We start from the raw sequence: 21,248 nt of genomic DNA on the forward strand, positions 1-21,248 counted from the left end.
TCGATTCCTCTCCTTTGTGTTAAATTGCAAATTTGAGCCGTACGTTGTACACTGGCATGTTACTTTGTACTTTTTATTACCCCCCTTACTCAATGCCCTGTCAAGGGGCCTGTAAGGTATGTTCAATAAATAAATAAATAAATATGTAGAACTGCAATCGGTAAATTTCTTTTCTGCTTTAAGAGGAACACCTTGTGCCCTGCTTCTAGGAACCAAAGACTGTCGTAAGACAATGGAAGTAGAAAACACCTTCATAGTTACAACTGAAAGCCTACACGAGTGGAGACAAATACTTCTGGTGTTGCGTGTTACCACTGTTCCACAGTGTGACATGCTTTGGCATAGAATTCATGCATATATACCCTGTTTATGCTGATGTACTCAAACGTGGTTGACGTCCACTTATCGCATTCATGGAAAGGAGAAAAATAGAAGTCGAGGCGGCGGCGCTTGACGTCGCTTGTTTTGCTATTGACACACACACACAAAAAGACAGTCATAGTAGGTTGCATAGTTTGTCGGGCTTGTTTTATTAACAATGTCTCCATGCTGGGCGCCAAGGGGAGATTGCTTGCAGCAGTTGCTACGATTGCGTGGATGTCTCATTTTTCCTCAATTAGTTACTTCTCTCCACCTTGCAGGTTTACGCAGAACTATTATGACAAACTCTTGCCTTTGCTCAGAGTTGTTGATCAATTCAACTTCGCCCTGCCATCTGCTAGCCGCCTGGTCAGCTCAGATGTAGAGCGGCTGCCCCGGAAAGGCGGTGGTCCACTGTTCAAGTCCGGGACCAGGACTAATTTTAATTACACTGCGAGGATTTTCTTTCCAAGAACCCGTATCGGTTTCCTTTGTAGCAATTGCTACGATTGGGTGGGTGTCTCTTTTTCCTTAATTTAAGGCTGTCTGCGCGATTCACGTAAATTTGAACGTTTCAAAAATAACAATTTAGCACTGCACGCGTAATGCGAAGACGTGGGATCGTTCCCCACCTTCGGCCAGTTGTTTTTTTTCATCTGCTTTCATTGCCATTAATTTATCATTTCATTAATTCAATTAGTAAGTACAAGTGATTTCCGCTACGTTTTCCTTGGTCCATTTGTTTGTAGGTTACTCATGATCAGATTGTAATCAGTGATTGAGTTTACAGGGAGAGATATGAGCAATAAAAAATCCAATAACTGCATGAAGCAAATAGGGGTCGAAGTTTTCTCACGGAGAGAGACACTCGAACTAACAGGTGACTGTATAGCTCTCGTATTACTGCACTGCAAGTTGTGCGACTTGTGGGGTCTCGCCAACTACACGGACTGTCGCGTATTTGTTGTTATGTGTGCGCTAGTTCTGTTACGGGCTATTAGCGTTATACCGCAATGTGTGATTCTCATGGTGAGCTAGCACCAAATGGAAATTTGGGCGCACAATAAGCAATTTCGATTGTTTTTTAAATGTTTAATGAAAAGCTAGTCTACTTACTGAGGGTGCGAAATATATTTATGACCTAGTTAATTTATATTGCTATTTCTACCTAATTTTGTGATTAATTGCTTAGAGCTCTGGCGTTGCAAAATGCGTGATGTTGTAGATTTCACCTTCATTAAGGGTGCTCACGCTTGAACGCATATCTTGAAGGATATAAGGGTGTGAGTTATAGACGCGCAAAAAAATTCGCAGTTCTGCCCGAGAGAAGAAGCACCAGTTGCGATAGAATATTCATAGATAGCTGTACGAAGTAAGGATAGCAGTTTTATCGGCCGTTGAAAATTCTAGACATTCGCTTACTAACTAAATTAACAATGATAGAATGCGTAAGCGTGACTCAAAGAGGACGTAAAGAAACAGACGCACAGAGACAGCGCTCTCTTTCTGTGTCTGCTTCTTCCTGCGTACTTGTTCAGTCACGCTTACACATTCAATGATGACTTCAAACCAAAAAGCCCGTCAACGTGTTTTAACTAAATTAACCAGCACGGTGTCACGCGCGCACAGGGAAACATGAATACATCTTGCTTGATTAGCGCGGTAACTTGCTGTGAAAATTCTGGAGTTGGGAATCGCGGCAGCAGCTGCGAACCAATTGCATCTGCGAACCAATTGCAATTGTCCGTGCATCTGTCGCTTCAACATGAACGAAACGCCAAAAGCTCAGCGCATACGAAGCTACCGGCACTACGCGCACTCTGCAAACATCGCAGATCGCTTTGAAGTTGAGGCCCACGCAGGCGCGCACTTTGACCACGTCGCAGATGGCTTTCAGGACACATGCGTTTCCCCGCAGGCCGGCTGAGGCCGGTGAACAATAGAAGGCAGCATCCACGTGACCCTGCGTTCCCGGATGTTGGTTCCCTAAGTTGGTTTCCAACTGTCCCTATGGGGCCACTGAATACCTAGTGTGTCACGTGATTGGAGAGGTTTCGTCCCTGTATTGCTGCCGGATTATACAACAACCTTAGTGCGTGCAATGTCGGAATGGCGCACGTCTGTGATCGAGCTGCTATCGGCGATGACGATCGTCGCTGCGAATTTTGCAGCAAACTATTCATACTGAGGAAGAACATGCTGCAACACATCAGGAGCGTTCACAAGATGGCCGTGGATGTCAAGAAATTGATGAAATGCGACGTATGTGGCACTTCCCTGCCTACAATGGAGAAGTATTCGGTGCACCAGATCGCTGCGCACAACTTCGAGGCTGATTACGTGCACCTGGTGTACCGGAACAATAAGGGTGAGGAACAGTTTTATTAAGTTTATTCTCAGTCATCGTGAGCAAATGACGTTTAAACGCAATAATATATCTTGGACTTTTTTTAATTTCTTGTTGCGCAGTGTGCCTCCAAAAAGGCAGTTGTTTATGCTTTGCGGGCCTTTGTTTTCTCTTTCTCTATCTGTTTCGCGAAGAGCAGCTTTTGCGCAGGTGCCTAATTTATTTCCTTGGGGTATTTTGAAGTTTGTATCCTCGTTAAATATAATTTGTTTGTTTATCCATCTATAGTATAGTCATGTGTGCGCGCTCCCAGCGATGCGCTACATGACATACGTTTGGCATTGTCTGCCTTCCTGCACAGCAAGTGGAGTGAAATTTGACGTTTGTACATCTTCTTATTTTTTTAAGCGACAGGAGTAAGCTGTTCTGCGTTCTGACGTTGCTCTGTGCCACATACGTGCGTGGCCTAGTCTTCGCGTCAGTGCACGTTGCAATGCGGCAGAGACGCAGAACCGGTACCATACATGAATTTGCGGATGTCGCCGGGATGGTTTCACAGCGTATTGTGGGCAAACTCTTTAGCAGTACATTTCATAGAATAGAGCGAAATGTGACGCTCGCGCAACCCCCCCCCCCTTTTTTTTTTTACTTAAACGAGAGGAGGGATTTGCTCTGCGTTCTGACGTTGCTCTGCGCTACTTGCGTGCGTGGTGTAGTCTTCGCCTCAGTGCAGGCCGCAATAGGTCCGAATGCAGGCCGACGTAGGTCCACGACCACACTTGCAATTGCGGCTGTCAGCGGCTTGGTCTCCCGGCGTACTTTGGGAAAATTCTTTAGTAGTACCACAGTCCCTCAATAGAAGGACTCTGGTTGTAGATTTCATAAAGTAGAGCGAAATTTGACGCACGCGCAATCCTTTTTTCTTTAAGAAGAGTGTGTTAGGAGGCTACTTGGTAAGACATCTTTTTGTGAACTTAAACTGCGCTTGAGAAAAGACACCAACGTAGAAGAAGACAGGACGAACGCAGACTAGCAACTGGTTTATTGAAATCACACATAATGCTGCCTCTTCGAACCAGGCGCATGCCCAAGCCAGATCATAACCGCGTGACGATGGAACACTCCCTCGCCAAGCCCCTATCTACAGTAAAAAATCAAGTTCTTCTTGAAAAGAAAGAGCTTTTCAAGAAGAAACTGAGAGAAGGGATTCACACTGTTCTGGGGCGTAGCTTGCACCATGTGCTCTCAGTTCGTCTTTGTCTTATCGTAACAGCATTGCTATGAATGTACAGTCTGATTCAATATTGAGGAAGGAGTGAGCATAGATCATGCTTAAGTTTCATATTTGTTTCTTATTAAAACAAAACTAATATGATAAATTTTTTGAAGTTATGGCGCATTGCATTTGAAATTCAATTTTAACATAAATTTGAGCAATATCAAGGGTGACCTCATGACACAGTCGAGTTGAAGGTGAGGGAGTAAAATAAATGCTACATTAGCCCGTGTCCAAAGCCTTCAGAGTGATTATTTTTGTTTGCATCTCTCTCCCAATAGTACTTGTCACTATCTAATGCTATTTTGTGCTTTTATTACAGAATTTCATGAATGGAAAGCAGAAGAAGAGGGTAGCCAAAACTGCTGGTTCATTTTGCCCAGGGACCCCAAAAAGCTGGCCAGTGGAGAAACAAGGATCCACTATTACTGTAATAGATCAGGCGAGGCAAGGAAAAAGGAAGGTCATAGTGACCGTCGGGAGAAAAGTCAGGGGAGCTGTAGGTCTGGTAAGATATGTCTTTCATTTATTACCGTCACAATTACCGTCCGACACCTGAAGGCACCACCATAAAAGTCAGGTATCAAAGAAACCATTACGGTCATAAACCAGAAATTCAGCACTTGAGAATGAGTGACAAGGAAAAGGCCAGCGTAGCAGAGAACCTAGAAAGGGGTGTGCCCATGAAAACCATTCTAAAGCGAGTAAGTACATCTGTGGCATCCAAGCTGAGGCCCGTGCACTTGGCAGAGTGCTCAACCCTGCATAACATCAAACAGCAGTTTAACATTGCTGCTCCTGAACATTGTCACACTAATGACGCTATCAGTGTAGACATGTGGGTGCTTGTGATGAAAGAAAAAGGTGAAACACTTGTCCGCCTGTACAAGGCACAAGGTGCAGTGGACCCAAGTGGTACATTTCCTTCAGCAGACTTTGCTCTTGTTCTGATGACAGAGTCTCAGAAGGAGCTACTAGAAAAATTGGGCTCTGCAGGTACTGTATGTCTTGACTCCACACATGGAACTACAGAGTACCAGTTTGAGCTGACCACTCTTCTGGTGCTAGATAAAATAGGATCAGGTGTAGCTATAGCTTATTTCATCTGCAACCGGATGAACGAGCAAACTTTGACAGCATTCTTCAAATATCTGGAGTCGGCCATGGCCAAAAAAGTAGCTGCTAAGACATTGATATCTGATGATGCGTCGCAATTCTACAAAGCATGGTCCATGGTCGTGGGTGCCGCAAAACAGAAACTTCTCAGTGCCTGGCATGTGGATAACAATTGGCGTAAGAAGATACTCGAGTGTGTAGAGAAACAGCTAAGGCCACATGTTTACCATAGTGTGTGGCTACTATTAGAGTTCCTCGCGGAAAAGGCATTTGAAGATTATTTTAAGCAATTCCTTTCTAGTGAGGAAGAAAAACTGAGGGACTTCCTGAAGTACTTCAATGACCACTATGCAGTTAGGCCGCAAGAGTGGGCCTATAGCTTTAGGACTAGAGCAGCTGTCAACACTAACATGCACCTTGAGAGCAAGCGCAGGACGTTAAAGCATACTATGCTGGAGAGAAAACAGAATAAGCATGGTGACAAACTTATTTCTGCCCTCATGGACTTGACAAATCATTTTTTAATGAAAAGGGCTATCCAGATGATGAAAGGGGCAAAGGGTAAGAAGATGAGCAGAATTCAGAAGAACCACAGGTCTGGCAGTGAAATGGCAGCTTGTGCCAAATTAAATGAAGATGGCTGTGCCAAATTAAATGAAGATGGCATATAGACTGTGCCATCTCAGTCTATTAAAGGGCTCTCATATAAAGTGTCAAAAGTGGGAGATGGTGCTTGCTGTCCTTTGAGGTGTAAGGAATGTGCAGTGTGTGTGCATACTTACATGTGCACTTGCTGTGACCATCTTATACACTTTACAGTGTGCAAGCACATTCACTGTGTGGTCATCGCTAATCCAACTAGCAGCAACAAGGCCCATGAGAGCTCACCCGAAGAAGCATGTGAGGCAAGTCGGGCATTGCACATTGTACAGAGTATAACAAAGCTGGAAGCAGCCAAAGCAGTGTAAAGCTCAGCACTCTTAAGAGCAAAAATGGACTCGGTCAGACAGGCAATATCAGATGGTGAAGTCTCTGAGGGTGTGGCTGAGAAGGCAAACAATTTGTTTGAGCCAGTTTTCATGCTTGTTGAAAGTGAAAGTGACCCAAAAAGAAAGATGCCAGACCATTCAAATGAACCAGCCAACAAAAAAGTTGTGCACCTGTTAAGATTTCACTCTACAAAAAACCCTAGATTGTCGCAGCCATCATCTAGCCTTTCAAGGCCCACTGAAGCTCAAAAGGAAGTCCTTAAATAACAGCTTAGGGACAGCAACATAGAAACGAGATAACCATGTCAGCAGGGCACGATTACTGGTAACAAGCCTCCAGTGCAGTTAGGAAGAGAGAAGTGGTGCAGTAGTGCTGTGCTGTCATGCCTGTCAAGACTATGCAGAAAGCTTTAGGCCACTCTACATATCAGATCAGTTTTATATTGCATCCCTTATGGTGCATCTCTTACTTGAGTAGGCATAATAACAATTGGCAATGCTTCCTTACACATTTAATATTTTTCTTTTTTTCTTTTGGAAGAGTAGCCTTCGAAGAATAATCTACAACAGTGCTCCTACCTTCTCTTTCACTGTCTCCCCATTTCTTTTCTACACTTCAACTTCATTCTACGCACTTTCTTATTCTCCTCTTCATCCTACATTGAGGGTGTGGGAAAGTGAGCTAAGCGTGCATAAAGATTGCTGTGCCGAACTTAATTGCGGCACTGACGAAAACAAATCTTTGTCAAAAGGTTCACTCCAGCTACATTCCCCCTGCAAACACTGTTTATCACTTCAAGCCTTCATATTCCTGTGAGCTTTTGTCTTGTTTAACAGTTGTAACAGTCATACTATTTATTACTATCAATAGCCAGCATACATTTAGCACTGCAAAGGGCTGTTTAGAAGATGTGCGAGTTTCTACTTCCCTTATGATAAATACTCCAGACATTCAGTCTTTATTTTATGAAAATCTTTCAAACATTGCCAGTGATGACCACCATATAGGTTAATGTCGGCATGGGACTGAGGCTTTCCCGCAAAAAGAACAGTTATGTTGTACTCATATCATGTGACTGGCAGTTTCTGCTGTAATTTTTGCACTTGTCAACTGCACTGTGAAGAGTTCATTTCTGTGAATATGTGCTGGCCTGATTCTTCTTGTTCATGCATTTCAGATCTTGTGCTATGAGATGAGGAGGTGTAAAATAAAAACACCGTGTAGATTTCACAATGCCTTTAAGAAACCACGCAAAGCTTGGAGATGAAGCATTACATGCACCTTGAACCAAGTGTCTGGACACAGCGAGTGAAAGTTGTTTTGTCATGAGCGAGGGTGTCGGTGTTACTTGTAACTACCTTTAAATAAAGGTTTGTTTCAAAACAGTGGCTCAACTCTGTGTTTCCCCCGGTAAAAAACACAACCATTGGGATTTTCATGAGCGAGGGTGTCGGTGTTACTTGTAACTACCTTTAAATAAAAGTTTGTTTCAAAACAGTGGCTCAACTCTGTGTTCCCCCGGTAAAAAACAAAACCATTGGGATTTACAATTCGCTTTTTAAACATAATTGAACAATATGAATAAAAAAAACTTGATGAATCAAGATATAAGCTTGCCATACCATGGAAACACTTGAAACTCCTTTTGAGAAGCTTACTCATACACGAACACACTATAGCAATTATTTTCAATCGTATACCCACAATTTGCCATGTCACCACGTCAAGTTTCAAGGCAGATTTTTTTTAGACTCCAGGAAGCTATATGCCTAATTCTATCCATTGTTTACTGCATTGCATTTGATTTTCTATAACAAATAAAATTGAATTCTCCATTGATTGCGCCGACGCTCACGTTATAATTATATGCTATTATTATTGACTAGTCATATATTTTCTTGGCGGGTGGGGGCTGCACTGGTGGCGTTCTACGAATTTGCGCCGCGTGTTTGTGCGGGTAAGCTTAAGTGCAGAATTTTTTTTGCGCGTTATGAAAACAATGCACTGCAAGTATTTTAATTAATGCAACAAGCTGTATGAAATATCGGTCTAGGGGTTGGAAACGTCGTTATAGAGAATCCCGACGATTTTTCTTTTGCGTGTGTGTATTTGGAGTTGATTCACAGTTTTATTTGCTTATTTTGGCTACATTGCGCCAATTGCGCTTCCATAGAATAAAGAAACGCGCTTCCACGCGCTTGCCGACTCGATCGCAAGGGGACAGCCTGATCAACATCAATATCAGCAGCAATGGCGGATTTGCGCTTGCCATGGCGCTTGCAAGGTTTTCAATAGTTTTCGACTATTAAGTGATGCTTTTGCTATTTTAACGTGTGGAGGTTCATTGTACGTCTGTTTTTTCAAGTTTGGCATGTGTTTTAACACATGTGAAGGTGTAGTCTTTTCTTCTTCAGCGGATATTTGTACAAGACCCCGTTCACCGTCTATCAGGTAAGATGTGTACGTATGGTACACGCAATCGTAGTGCTTCACTAAGCCACAGTGCACTACAAAGTTAAGCATGAGCGGTACACAAAATTTACAAGTTCTTAGTATTGCCAAGAACAACCATTGCTTGGTGAAGTTCTCACAGGCGTTGTAGAAGTTGTTGGGCGCGGCAGTGCTGAACGTAGCGTTAGCGGCTTAAATCGTGTTTTTTACTAGTAACAACGTGTCACTATTTCATATTATTGGCGGCGTCTCCAGGACACCAAATCGGTAACGGGGACACCAGAGCTAGAACGCGGACTGGTCCATGGGTTGGGGCTCGCCGAGGCCTGCGCGTGCTAGTAGTACATCTTGATGTCTGTAGGCTGTGTGTAAGTCGTACTTTCCGAATTTTCTGACGCATTTTAAGATCAGCTGTCCGCTTTCGCGGACAAGGCTGGAGTCAGGGTGGTCCGTGAGTTGGGGCAACATAACCTGCTTCCAGTTTGGGACCGCCCTGCTTCCAGTTTTGATCCCTCCGCTGCCCCTTGGGTACCCTGCCGCCTCCTTGATTATAATCTAATGCTCTCCTGAGGCCTCTGTTTGCCGGTTACATGTGCCCTCCTGGAGCACTACTTGTAAATGAATCCGATCTATCGTCGCAACGAAAAAAGCGCCCCGCGACTTCTACAACACCAGTCAGAACCTTGCCCATTGGTTTACATATGTGTGTCCGCAAATATCTGAAACTTAATGCCAGTTCAACAGGTTTGTTGGCAAGGGTGTCAGGTCGTTGCTTTGTGTTGAATCGGCCTTTTCTCAATTCTTAAGAATTTAATTGGAATGCACCTGACCAGTGCTGCTTTGTGGTGCTTGCCACCAGTCCCTTGGACAGGGAAGACATATGAGAATCCCTGTGCATACACTTTATACGCAGTGGTGTGACCGCTTCCTTTGGGAAACTACCACGTTAGCGATATTGTGAGCGCAATGTGACTTTCCTTCATCTTCCTCATCCGTACGTAGTGTGTGTCGCTTCTTCCTCGCCATAGCTCTAGCTCGGCAAGAATAAAGCGGTTCCTTAGAAATGGTGGAGGTGCTGGGGTTCTGCATACCAAGGACGTATAAGGTAACAGTGTTTGTGCCTTTAATATGTCTCATTCGATCATTTTGAGACGTGGTGGTGTTCATGCGTTAGCACAGTGCAAGGACATCCACAATGTAAGAGGTACATGATTCTCGAATTGTATACTCTCTCTGGGCTTTTCTCGCGACCTCAGCACAAGTAGTGGGAGCATCAAAAAACTGACAAAGCTAGTGCATGAATGTTGCCCAGTGTTGGTGTTCCTTGGTGTTGAAATTATCCTTCCTTTCTCTAAATCCAAGGGCGAGATCTTGCATTCTGAATGTTTGCTTGCGCTCTCATTATTCGCTTTCACCGTGCTTTCGTCAGCGGTCGTCTGCTTGGTGAAGCGGGAGCGCCTATTGAACGCTGCCTACTCACTGATGTAGAAGGTGAAGCAAACAGTCAGAAAGCTAGAAGCTTGCGCAATCTCATCCCAGGTTTTTAATCCAGTTTGACATTGAAGCATCCTGGTAGTATTAAAGTACTTTAGAAAGAGGTTCCAGAAGCATTGCCAAGTTTGCCACTTGGTGAAATTTGTAGTTTGGAAACAATTTAGGCTCTTAGCAAGATTAGTAGTGAACAGAGGTTTTCACATGGCGATTGGTGTTGTCCAAATGCATGAAGAGGTCACAGTACGAGTACTTAAGCTGATAGTGTCGGGTAACCATAAGCACCAGCAGGGGCCCCGTAACAGTGTCCCCTTTAACTTCAGATATGCTTCACTGCATGATGCTAAATATGCTTCGCCGCATAACACGACTCTGCTGCAGTGAAGGTGACTTAAACCGACAACAGCCGAGAAGGTGCAAACAGCACTGCACTGCCTGGTTCTTGCTGTTGGCCTTTTCTTCTTTTCACAGTGTCCTTACTGTAAGTGCACTCCAGAGTTACAATGCAGGAATATGCATGTGTGCATAAGCTTTCATTCAAGAGTAACTCATGATCATAAGTTACGTCATCATGGTTTCGTACCATGTCACGGCATCATAAGTGAGACATAATAAAGAAGCCCTCAAAGTCTGCGGGAGAGACTAATCTTTTGTGCGAGATTGTGCTATCCTTGCTGCACGCAGTGCAATATTATATGACTCTCATGTCTATGGTGGCATTGTCGATTATGAATGTTTCCTTACTGCGTTAAAAAAATGTGTAGTGCATCTTTCAGATAATAATGGCATTATAGCTTCAGAGTTGTTCAAGTTTGGGGTACTTGTTCACTAAAAGTACATTATCAGAAAAGCTTTAGAATGTCTAGGTCATAATTGCATTTGAAGAACTAAGTCTTCCTACACATAGCAATTGGTAGCTTACTGTGTAATGTTGAAGGTGGTTTTTATTCATAGGCCCTACGCAGAGAGCAGCAACACAATGCCTGGCATGTGACCAGGGTTCGTCACAGTGTTTGCATTTCCAGTGCTCTTAACTGATTCCAAGCATAAATTTGCTTTATGAATTCTTTGTAGACAGAAGGTGCTTGAATATTGGTTGCATGAAATGCTCCAATGCACACTGTATACCGGGTGTCCCAGCTAACTTGAACCAAGGGTTTAAAAATGAAATATTGGGGTCAGGAGAGTGAAACTACCTGCATATTGGTGACAGGCATTTGGCGCACCACAGGAAATTTTTTGTATTGCAATTACTTAACTAGTAATTAAAATAATTTTTTTAAAATTTTTAATATTGACTTTAGACACTAAGTGTGATTCGCAAAGTTGGAGAGCACTTTCAGAAACCCCCATTCCATTATTCGCCATAAAGAAAACCTTACGTGTACCTCTTTTTTCGAGCTCGAAAGAAAGCCCGCGAAATACAAAAAAAACCACGTGACGAGCGCATTCGCGCGCCGCGATCGTGCTGCTCTCAACCGTGCTTTCAGTGAACGAAATCAGCTCCGGTATTCATTCGGCGGCCCCGTTTCAGAGGCAGGCCGATATCTTGGTGGTGGTTTCTTCGGCCGTGTCAGCCAGTTCGCGCGTGACGGTGTAAATTGCAGCGAGTGCGCTGCGCTTTGCAGTCGCGATAAAGACTGCCAAGCTCGAAGTTTTCAAATGAGAGGAGTTTTATTTGCCAGTTGCAAAGAAAATAAAAGTGGCGGTTTATGGCTTGGCTGTGCGGCGATGACAGCCGTGGCATGCGGTTGTCCTGACTCCATTTCATTTCGGTTTCTTACCAATTATAAAAAGTGCTCGAATAGGTCACCTTGTGCGACGATACAGCTATGGCATCTTGTAACCAAATCAGCCGTTGCATTTCGTATGACAGCCTCAGGCATGTTTAAACAGACTTCCGTTATTTTGTCTTTAAGGTCTTGCGGTGTGGAAGTTGGTGTGCTGTACACCTTGTCCTTGATATGACCCCACAAAAAGTAGTCCAGAGGTGTCATATCAGGAGACCTGGCTGGCCAGTTCACGGGACCTAGTCGTCCTATCCATTTCTGCGGGAACGCTGCGTCGAGCCAGGTCCGAGCCTTGGCGCTGCTGTGCGCGGGGGCGCCATCGTGTTGAAACCACACATTTGTGGCCCTGGCGAGCGGTAGATCCGAAAGGAAGTCGTCAACGGGTCCTCTGAGGATATCATTGGTGTAGCGATCTGCTGTCAGCGTCTGGTCGAAAAACACAGGCCCGATCAAACTACCGTCGAAAAGTCCACACCAAACACTAAATGACCACTGGTACTGGTGCTGCGTCTGTAAAACCCAGTAGGGATTTGAATCGCTCCAGTAATGAGCATTGTGCAGGTTCACCTGTGAATTGCGCGAAAAACTAGCTTCGTCACTCCATATCACTTTGTTCAAAAAATCCGGGTCGTCCTGCATCTTTATCAGAATCCAATTAGCAAAATCGGTCCTGTTTTGGAAGTCCCGTGGCAACAGATTTTGATGAAGCTGTACGTGGTACGGATGCAGGCGGTGTTTGCGCAGTATTCGCCAAACTGATGACCTGGAGACTCCGGTATCCTCGCTCACGCTGCGCACGCTTGCTTGGGGTTCCAGAGCGAACAGCGATAAAATATGCGTCTCGAAGTCCTCGTCAAAAACAGGTGCTCTGTGTCGTGTGGACGTAAAACTGCCCATCCGTCGCAGCGTCTCGAAGGCACGCAGGATCGTTACTGAACTTGGCCGCCTGCCTGGGTGCCATTGTTGCATAAGGTCTGCAGCGCGCCTTCTGTTCCCATGACATGCACCTAGAGCCAGAACCATGTCTGCTTTCTCTTCATTTGTAAACGGCATGTCTGCAGTGCTAGTAATCACTACACCAAAGATTCAGTCTCGCATGAGAGTGGCATAAGAAGAGCACACGACAAACTGTGCTTCACCGCTGCTTCCAGCTTTCAAAATCCTCATTAGGAAACTGCAACACACAGCCGCCAACACCTCGCGGCGAAACATTATTCCCTGTATTTCTCTTTTGCTTCTGAGTGACAAAGCAGACTCGCCATCTCAGTATCTTATCAGATTGGGACTAAGTCGTCGTCGCCGGGTGCCAACTAGCTGACGCGGACGAAAAACCCCCGCCAAGATATCGGCCTGCCGCTGCAACGGGGCCGTCGAATAAAGGCCGGAGCTGATTTCGTTCACTGAAAGCACGGTTGAGAGCAGCACGATCGCGACGCGCAAATGTGCTCGTCACGTGATTTTTTTTGTATTTCGCGGGCTTTCTTTCGAGCTCGGAAAAAGAGGTACACGTAAGGTTTTCTTTATGGCGAATAATGGAATGCGGGTTTCTGAAAGTGCTCTCCAACTTTGCGAATCACATTTAGTGTCTAAAGTCAATATTAAAAAATTTAAAAAAATTATCTTAATTACTAGTTAAGTAATTGCGATACAAAAAATTTCCCGTGGTGCGCCAAATGCCTATCACCAATATGCAGTTAGTTTCACTCTCCTGACTCCAATATTTCATTTTTAAACCCTTGGTTCAAGTTAGCTGGGACACCCGGTATGTACAGGGTGTCTTTTATTACCATACAGATTTTCTTGTTTTAAAGTTATGAGCGCAGCAAATGTGGCATTCTTGCAGAGGAATTCCTCTATTTTGGAACTCCACAAATTTGGAGGCAGTCACATTTTATAGCACTCTCATTTCTTACAAATCTTGTAAGTTGCACCTAATTCAAGATATTCATCATTGAATTTCACTGGTAAATCGAGGCAATATTGGTACCGAGTGTGCTGGGAGCGCAGAAAAGAAGGTCCCGCTACCTCATCAGATGGAAACACCCCCGACAACAGGCTCGAGAAAGTCTGAAACAACATCTTGGCCAGTCATTGTAGCAGCTGATACGACACACTTTGCCTGGCAAGCATGTGCATCAGTGTGCCGTGTCAGGCTATCATTTAAGCTTTGTCCCACACTTCTTGACAGGGCACTGCCGCCTGATGTGGAGCAGGATGCACCAAGTTTTGATTGTACTCAATTGAACGCCATAATGAATATTTCAAAATAAGTGCAATTTTCGAGATTTAGAAAAAGAAAGGGTGTGCGTTCACATGTTACTTCCTCCAAATATGCCATTTAGAAGGTTGCCGCCAAGTTACTAATAAAAAAGTGACTGAATTTTTCAAAATTAATTTTCTGAAACTCGCATTAGCAGCAAAGTGTGTCCTCGTCACCCAGAAACTCCATTGCAAGAACGACAGGCTCTCTGTGCTCAAAACTTTTTGCTAAATAGCTGCATGGTTAAAAAAAAAAACTAGATATGCATAATTGTTAATGTATGAAAATCGTACACTATCACTTTTCAAAATTTTTGTCCTATGCAACACCAGAAAAATTGGAAATAGAAGCTTCAGGTGACCTATCTGATGTGGAAGTTGCATGGCCGTATTATTGTTTAAATTTTTCGCTATTACCTTTTACTGTGATGTCGCCACTGCAGCAGCTCGATGGCTGTGGCTTTTCATTCCAGGTCACAAAGCTGCACCCAGGTAGAGGCAGAATCCAAAAATGCTTGTGTACTTAAGTATAGCTGCACATTACAGAATCCGAGGCCCTCAAGATTTATCCGTAGCCCTCGAGTTCCATATTTTTTATTGGGATTGAAGAGCAACGTTTGTGCTGTATCCCTCTATTTCAGACTAAATAATGTGCATGCAAAATTATATCTTCATTACTTTACACCATTGCACCAATATCTGTTGTGCGTTGATTTTCTGATGTCCTTGCATTTGCTATAGCAAGGATTTTTAAAAATCAGCCACAAAAGAAAAAAAATGGTCAAGGAACGAAGTGGTGTGTAGCAGCTCCCTTTTTTTTAATCGGCGGCAAGTTTTGCACTTGTGTGTTAGCAACACTGTTTCGCCAGTTGTGTACTTCAAAAGAAGTGTTACCTTTCTGCTTTGGAACTTAGTGGTTTTGTTCTGCCAGCTGCTTGACCAACACAAGCAAAATGTACTTTGGATATTCCACAAATTCATTCTGTATGCATTTGGTACAATAAAATTTGTTTCAAGAATGGACAAATGCAGTGATGGTTAATTGAAAACTGCAACATGCCGAGTTTCATGCTTCATTAATTTTCTCAGCCCCAAAGAAAGCATGCGAGGTTTGAAAATGTATCGTGACATTAGTGCACTCGGTCTAGAGAACTGATTAATGCTGCATGGTGGCCATGACCATCCCTCATGAATTGGCATTCCCTGCCTAAACCACCTCACCAAGACAGCTTGTTAACAGCAAGAAAGCTGACGGGGCTTCCAAGAATTTCTATGCACTATTTATTACGATCGCCCTACTGGAATTGCTCCATTGCTTTGCTGACAATTGTCTTGACAAAAGTGGAAGCCGAATCAGTTGAGGTCGATCAGTTTTATTTACATACAACCTATTATAAAGTGGACCTTTCTTCGCCTCTTCAACTGTTCCCACAGCTGCTGCTGCCATCTTGCACGCCACATCGAGGAGGAGGGCAATGTACATGGCAGGTGCATGGGAGGATTTTCCAAGGAACTCTGGAAAGCTGTAATCAGATTGTGGGCAAAGTTAAAAACTTAAATACAAAAAGGGTGTAGAGTATTGTAACCTTGTACATGTTGATCACACCACATGTTTCAGCTACAGCTATAAGTGCCTTGTCTCATCAACCAAGCTACAGTTCTTGCAATGTTACACTTTGTGATACTCAGTATGAATTGATAAGACTAGCTGCTATTCTAGTGGTTGTGCAGGCCACAAGGGAACAGTGCCTGGCCTTTGTGCTTGTATGTGTCAATTTCTCTCTTTCAGTCTCGCCCAAGCCACACCAAAATGTTATCCACAAGTGTCGTGCCAAAATGGCCTGGCGACATTTCGTATTAAGCCATTTGACCCATTTATTGCACTGATGCACACAGTGCAACCAAATGAAGGAAATGACATCGCCTAGGTGATTATTAAATTACCCTTCTAAAATACCACAAGAGGAATTTTGCTGTGGCAAGAGCCTTAGCAAAACCATAAGAGACACAAAAATGAAGGAAAAGCGCCACCTTCAAGTTCCCGCACCGACTCACCATGAGAAGCACGAATTTTGGCAGTGTCTGCTTGAGCTTAGTTATTTGGAGATACATGCAGTTGAATGCTTTTACAAGCATTGAGATGCCCCACTATGCTAGCTTGCCTTTTATGGCTATAGAAAGTTGTATACTGCCACAAGTCTGCCTATTCTTCCGATTGGAATCTATATTGAAGCTGCTTTGAGCAACGGGCGGTATTCTATTTCAGCGCTAATGATACATTGGCAGTAGTGTGCCTGGAAGGAATAGACAAAAGCATTGCAGAAGCTGCAGCACTTTGTGCTCGCTGAATGATCATACGAGAAGGTAAAGATGCCATCAGAAAGCATCCTTCGTATAGAGTCTCTTTAAAAGAAAAATACTACATCTAGACATGGTGACAGTTGTGGTGGCAAACTAAAAATATTATAATGATAGTTCAAGGTGTGGTATGGCATGTTTATGCTATTTCTGAAAAAATAAACACTGCAAGTGTGTCCATGCCAACAATTGAGACAGGATGTGCAGATGCAAAGCTGCAATACAGCACCACGGCGTCAAAAGGACAGTATGCAAGTGGTGGTCCAGCATCAAAACTTCAATGTCCCTACACTACAACACTGGGAGGCCATGCTGCATGACAGAAGCCTGTGTGGCCAGCAGGCGCTGCTCTGTCGGGCACAGGACGTGGCAGCAACTATTTCTCCTAAGGATTCAATAAACTGATTTCTCTACCTCACCCGCCATGCGATGCGCCGTGTGAGGGAATGACAGTGCCACTACTCTCACAGGATATGGATGGTGCACAACACCACCTTGAGCATCGGAGCGCACGTCTGCCTATGAGCTCTGTGTACTACGAACACAAGTGGTGCATGCAAGGTAACATTTAACATATCACTGCCAAATGCCATCAATGAACACAAGCAGCAAAGAAAGCTGCTTACATAATTTTCACAGTGTGTTGGATCTGCATATTTTTTACATCCTGTCTGCATGCCGCATTGTTCATTTGTTCGTCACTGCTAAAAAGTGCATAGTTGCATGGTACTTTTTTCGATTTTGTGCACTTTCTTTTGTCCTGAAAAAATAACCACAGCAGCTATCTTCATAAAAATAAAGCAGTTAGACGTTTCTCAATGAGCCGTAAGTATTAAAGTTGCTCAACAGGGTAGTCTACTGAATTGATTGTATTTGAGTACTGCAGGTCTAGTTGTTTCTTTGTGCCTCGGCACTAGTTAGCTGAAACACCCTGTATACTGGACGGCTTGCCTGGCTGCCCGCACCGCCGAGGCGGAGCATCTAACGTTTTCGTGGCGCACTTGTCGCCGTCTCGTGGCACCGGTCGTCCATCCTTATCGCGCAGCACACGCCAGCGTCGTCTGGTGTTCTGATTGGCCGCCGCAAATCGGACAGCTCTGGCGGGCGGGAAAAGTGGTCCGCAAGCGATCGGGCTTGCCGCCTCGTTTAACGCCTACTTTTATCCCCCGGCCAAGAGCTTTGCCCGGTTTAGCCGCTCCGTCTTTGGTGTGAACGTGCCTTTAGAGTAAAAAATCAACAGCTTACGCTTCCACATTTTTTGCTTGGTAGCTGCATTCAATTTGCTTGCTCCTCGTCTTTTAGATGTCTAGGCTCCCCACATTTTAACGTGGCTGAATAGTGCATAAATCAGAAGAGTTTCTGTGCCCTAGCCTTCTCACACTTGCAAGGATACCAGCCAAAGTTGACCTATTTTTCTTATGGGGTGCCCACTGATTATGAGGATGCTGACATCGAAGGATCTCAAGTGGTTCTCTAGCATTTTGGTGACAGAATACAGTAATGCCGAGCTACAACGGACTTGATATCTGTCAGCACCAATGAACGCAGCAGTTAGTAGTCTCACTAAATTGAGAGTTCAGCCCAACAGCAGATGGACACCAATGGTTTGAATCCCCATGTTGGCAAATTTAACTGGCTGAAATCAAGCATCTAAATGACATGCACTTAGTTCCATCCCTTCAATCTGTGAGCATAATGAAGATCAAAGGTCAGGTTATGTGGCTGCAGCACCTTCTGTTCATGCAGCATACCTTTACTTTTCTTTACCAAGACACTTAGCATGCACATACCTTGTGTGCAAGCCACATCTATTTACAACAGAAACAGCGCTTTCCAATCGTGAGCAAAAGTTTGGAGGTAAAATATGGTAGAATTTTTTGTCCAGCCAACGCATGCATGCTGAAATCCAAGTGGTACAGCCAATATGTGCCTGTTCAATCACTGCAATGCATTGAGACACTTCGAACAACGCACGGCTGTACCAGAAAAAGTTTAGATGTTTTTCACTAATGCAAGCTTTCGAGTAGCTCGAACGTAAAGTGGCCTGTGTGTTATTGCTATTCAGCCGGAGTGCAATAGGAGCCAGTCAAATTGGTAAAACATGAAGTCAATGTGCACACAAAGACTACGTGTACCCTTGCATGACTTTGTGCCACAGGTAGCTAACAGCTTCCAATTCACAGTCCTTGTAATATGCTTGTGGCCGCCATCTACAGTGATCTATTTGATTTAACGGGGATGTGTATGTTGGCTGAAAACAAGAAAATATGCTAGAAAATATACTAACACCGATGGATGCAATATGTCCTTTCCGGTAGTTTCGCAAGGGGGAAACTGTAATTCGAACTTCATGGCAGCGTGCACCGCACAGCTGCACTTCATTTTATATTCTCGCGCATGCATCAGTGTTGCCGCAGCTGTCTGTAGTGACACCCTCGCGTGCATTTCTTGTTCAAGCTTTGTTGAAGGGTTTGAAGAAATGAAGGCAGTACGGTGTTGCTCATTTCTCCTTTTAGTATCCTGCTGCTTGCGGAGCATAGTAGCGCCTGCAACTCAGTTCTCAATGCGACCTTTGAATAGTGTGTGCATCTTAACCCTTTCATAGACGCAAGCAGAGAACAGGCCGCTTTGTGTCCGAGACATTACTAGTGCTTTTTTTATGAAGCATTTTTTACATAACGTAAAATCTCAAAGCTGACTACGATTCAGTAATAGCGAAAAGTGGGAATATTACGTCCCACTATACAGCCTCAAGGCCCGTTTCTACCTACTCGTGGTCACCTGTAATGTGATTAGAAGCAGCCAGAGTACCCAGTACATTATACATTGTTTGTGCATGTTTTCATTATACTTACTGAGCATGCTTTGTATGAGAATCCTCAATCAGGGCTTTCCAATATCGCAAGGGTTCTTAGAAAAAAGATGCTTCTTGAAAATTCTGGAGGGCTCATATGTAACAGCTCGCATATGTAGGAATGCGATTTGTTCGCGATGCTAATAATTTGATCAACTGTTTTGGTAGCTGTGGGTACGAGAAATTTAGACACCTAACCGCACCAAAATTCAGCTATTATGAAAACGCGGAATTTCGATAAAAAAAGTCCATTTGCCGCTGTGGTGGTTTGAAGGAAGGCGACAGAATAAACCAAACATTGTAGAAAGGGAAGTAAACAATCTGCGCAATCGCTCTATCGCGTTGTTTGACAAAGAAATGGACGAAAAAATGTGCTTAACGTGATTCAGAAACACTTCTACACAGGAATGTTCAATGGTAGAAAATACACTTCACCGCTACATAATAGCGAAGTAGCCCTGAAAAGTGGGACCAATATTTTCCGACCGCCCAACAAAGGGTGAAATACGGCAACACTTGCTTTATTCACCGCAGTAATGCCACCCTGTAATGGAGACACAACTACGACAAACGGTCCGCATTTCTTCCGCAGCGAGAAGCGAGAAAAAGTGAAACATTTTTTACCGAGTCAGAAATAAGCCAAGCGTGTTCCTGACGGTATGTAACGGCATGCCGCTGGAAAAAGGGGGTCCATACCTCGGGGTTCAAATTCCGCAGACACGGCATGCGCTTCAGCGTAGCCGTCAATTTGCGGTTGAGCAAGCGACGTTTTTGCATTTTCTATTCCGCATCAGCATCTTCTAGGCAGCGAGGGAGCACCTTGAAAACCAGCACGACGGGGGCCGTCTCGTTGAACAATCAAGGCCTAAAATTTAAAAGAAAACAACTATTAGCGCTTATTGTTTCAAATTTGTGATTTCAGTAGACTTACCTTGATGTTGTCGCACATTTCTTGTGGATCCATGTTGCTTTCAAGGTCGTTAACGCCAACATAAAGAACGGCGAAATCGACACGCTCGAAGCGCATCGTGGAGACAGCTCACGCCAGCCGCAGTGCATTGTAGCTAGCAAAACTCAATGTGCAGGCTTTTATAGACTCAATTAGGCGCAGGCGCGACCTATTTAAGAATTTAACCTGACTCACCGACAATCACGCCGCGCAAGGACGGCACGACTGAACACGATCCAGCGAGGCGTAACAAGACCACGCGAACGAACCAACGTGAACCGGCAATGGCCGCATGTGGCTGGCAGAAACCACAGGGATTTAGCAGCAGCACCTAGCAGCGTCTTTCCCTAGGCGTACAAGTACCTATCTGGGGGCAGGGAGTACGCCACTGGCACACGTCACATCCGGTTTGCCTCCAAACCGGGTACAGCCAGCCTGCGGGGATACGCTTCTTTCAGGACACACGAGCGCCAGTAACGCGCCCCTACGGCGTCCGCCATTCAAGTCGCCAACGCCGCAGTAGACACCGTGGTTGTGCCCACTCTGTACGGGGCGGAGGGCGAGGAGGATACCGAGGCGCCTTAGCAGCCGCCCGAGAAGAACGCCCCTCCTCCTTCGCCTGACCTCCCTGCCTCGTGCGCACAGGAGGGGGCACGCATCCGGGCCGCGTTCCTCGCTCGCGCGCGGGAGATTGAACCGCGTTCGCCGGCTCACCCTCACACGCTTTCACTCGTACGGAACCTCACGGCGACGGCGACGGCAGAAATGCGCCTGGAGTGTCCATATAATTTCTATCGCAATAAAAAACCCTATGTGATATAAATTTGTCTAGAGTGATAGGCAATAGAAAAATTAGCAGGCGAGAGTGCTTGTGGAGCGAGTCAAAACAAGATTCGCGCTTTTCTTGTCACACTCTTGCAGTAAAACCAATTGCCCCCCCCCCCCCCGAATATAGGATGGCGGAGCAGCGATTTGTCGGAGTCTTCTCCGCGCGACAGAGGAAACCG

General features: G+C 44.6%; 1 protein-coding gene and 1 long non-coding RNA gene across 5 annotated transcripts; one reads left to right on the forward strand and one right to left on the reverse strand.

Annotated features, from left to right (window-relative positions):
- The first annotated feature begins 2,460 nt into the window (after window positions 1–2,460).
- On the forward strand, window positions 2,461–7,477 carry LOC126521605 (uncharacterized). 4 transcript variants are annotated; one of them, XM_055065748.1, is made up of 4 exons: window positions 2,461–2,728; window positions 4,306–4,491; window positions 5,919–6,004; window positions 7,267–7,477. In XM_055065748.1, exons 1-4 carry the CDS (start codon window positions 2,470–2,472, stop codon window positions 7,354–7,356), a joined length of 621 nt encoding a protein of 206 aa, XP_054921723.1. In that variant the 5' UTR covers window positions 2,461–2,469; the 3' UTR covers window positions 7,357–7,477. The 4 variants fall into 4 exon arrangements, 2 of the variants coding, with proteins under 2 accessions (XP_054921723.1, XP_050026255.2); XR_011895068.1 differs by having other exon boundaries at window positions 4,306–6,004; XM_050170298.2 differs by lacking the exon at window positions 5,919–6,004.
- Window positions 7,478–15,437: 7,960 nt separating this feature from the next.
- LOC126521618 (uncharacterized) lies at window positions 15,438–20,478 on the reverse strand. Its single transcript, XR_007597250.3, has 3 exons — window positions 20,224–20,478; window positions 19,989–20,157; window positions 15,438–15,603 (listed from the first exon to the last, which is right to left on the reverse strand). It is a non-coding gene; the product is annotated as an uncharacterized lncRNA (long non-coding RNA).
- Window positions 20,479–21,248: the final 770 nt, after the last annotated feature.

The sequence above is a fragment of the Dermacentor andersoni genome, chromosome 6 (assembly GCF_023375885.2).
Source record: "Dermacentor andersoni chromosome 6, qqDerAnde1_hic_scaffold, whole genome shotgun sequence".
Taxonomy (NCBI): domain Eukaryota; kingdom Metazoa; phylum Arthropoda; class Arachnida; order Ixodida; family Ixodidae; genus Dermacentor; species Dermacentor andersoni.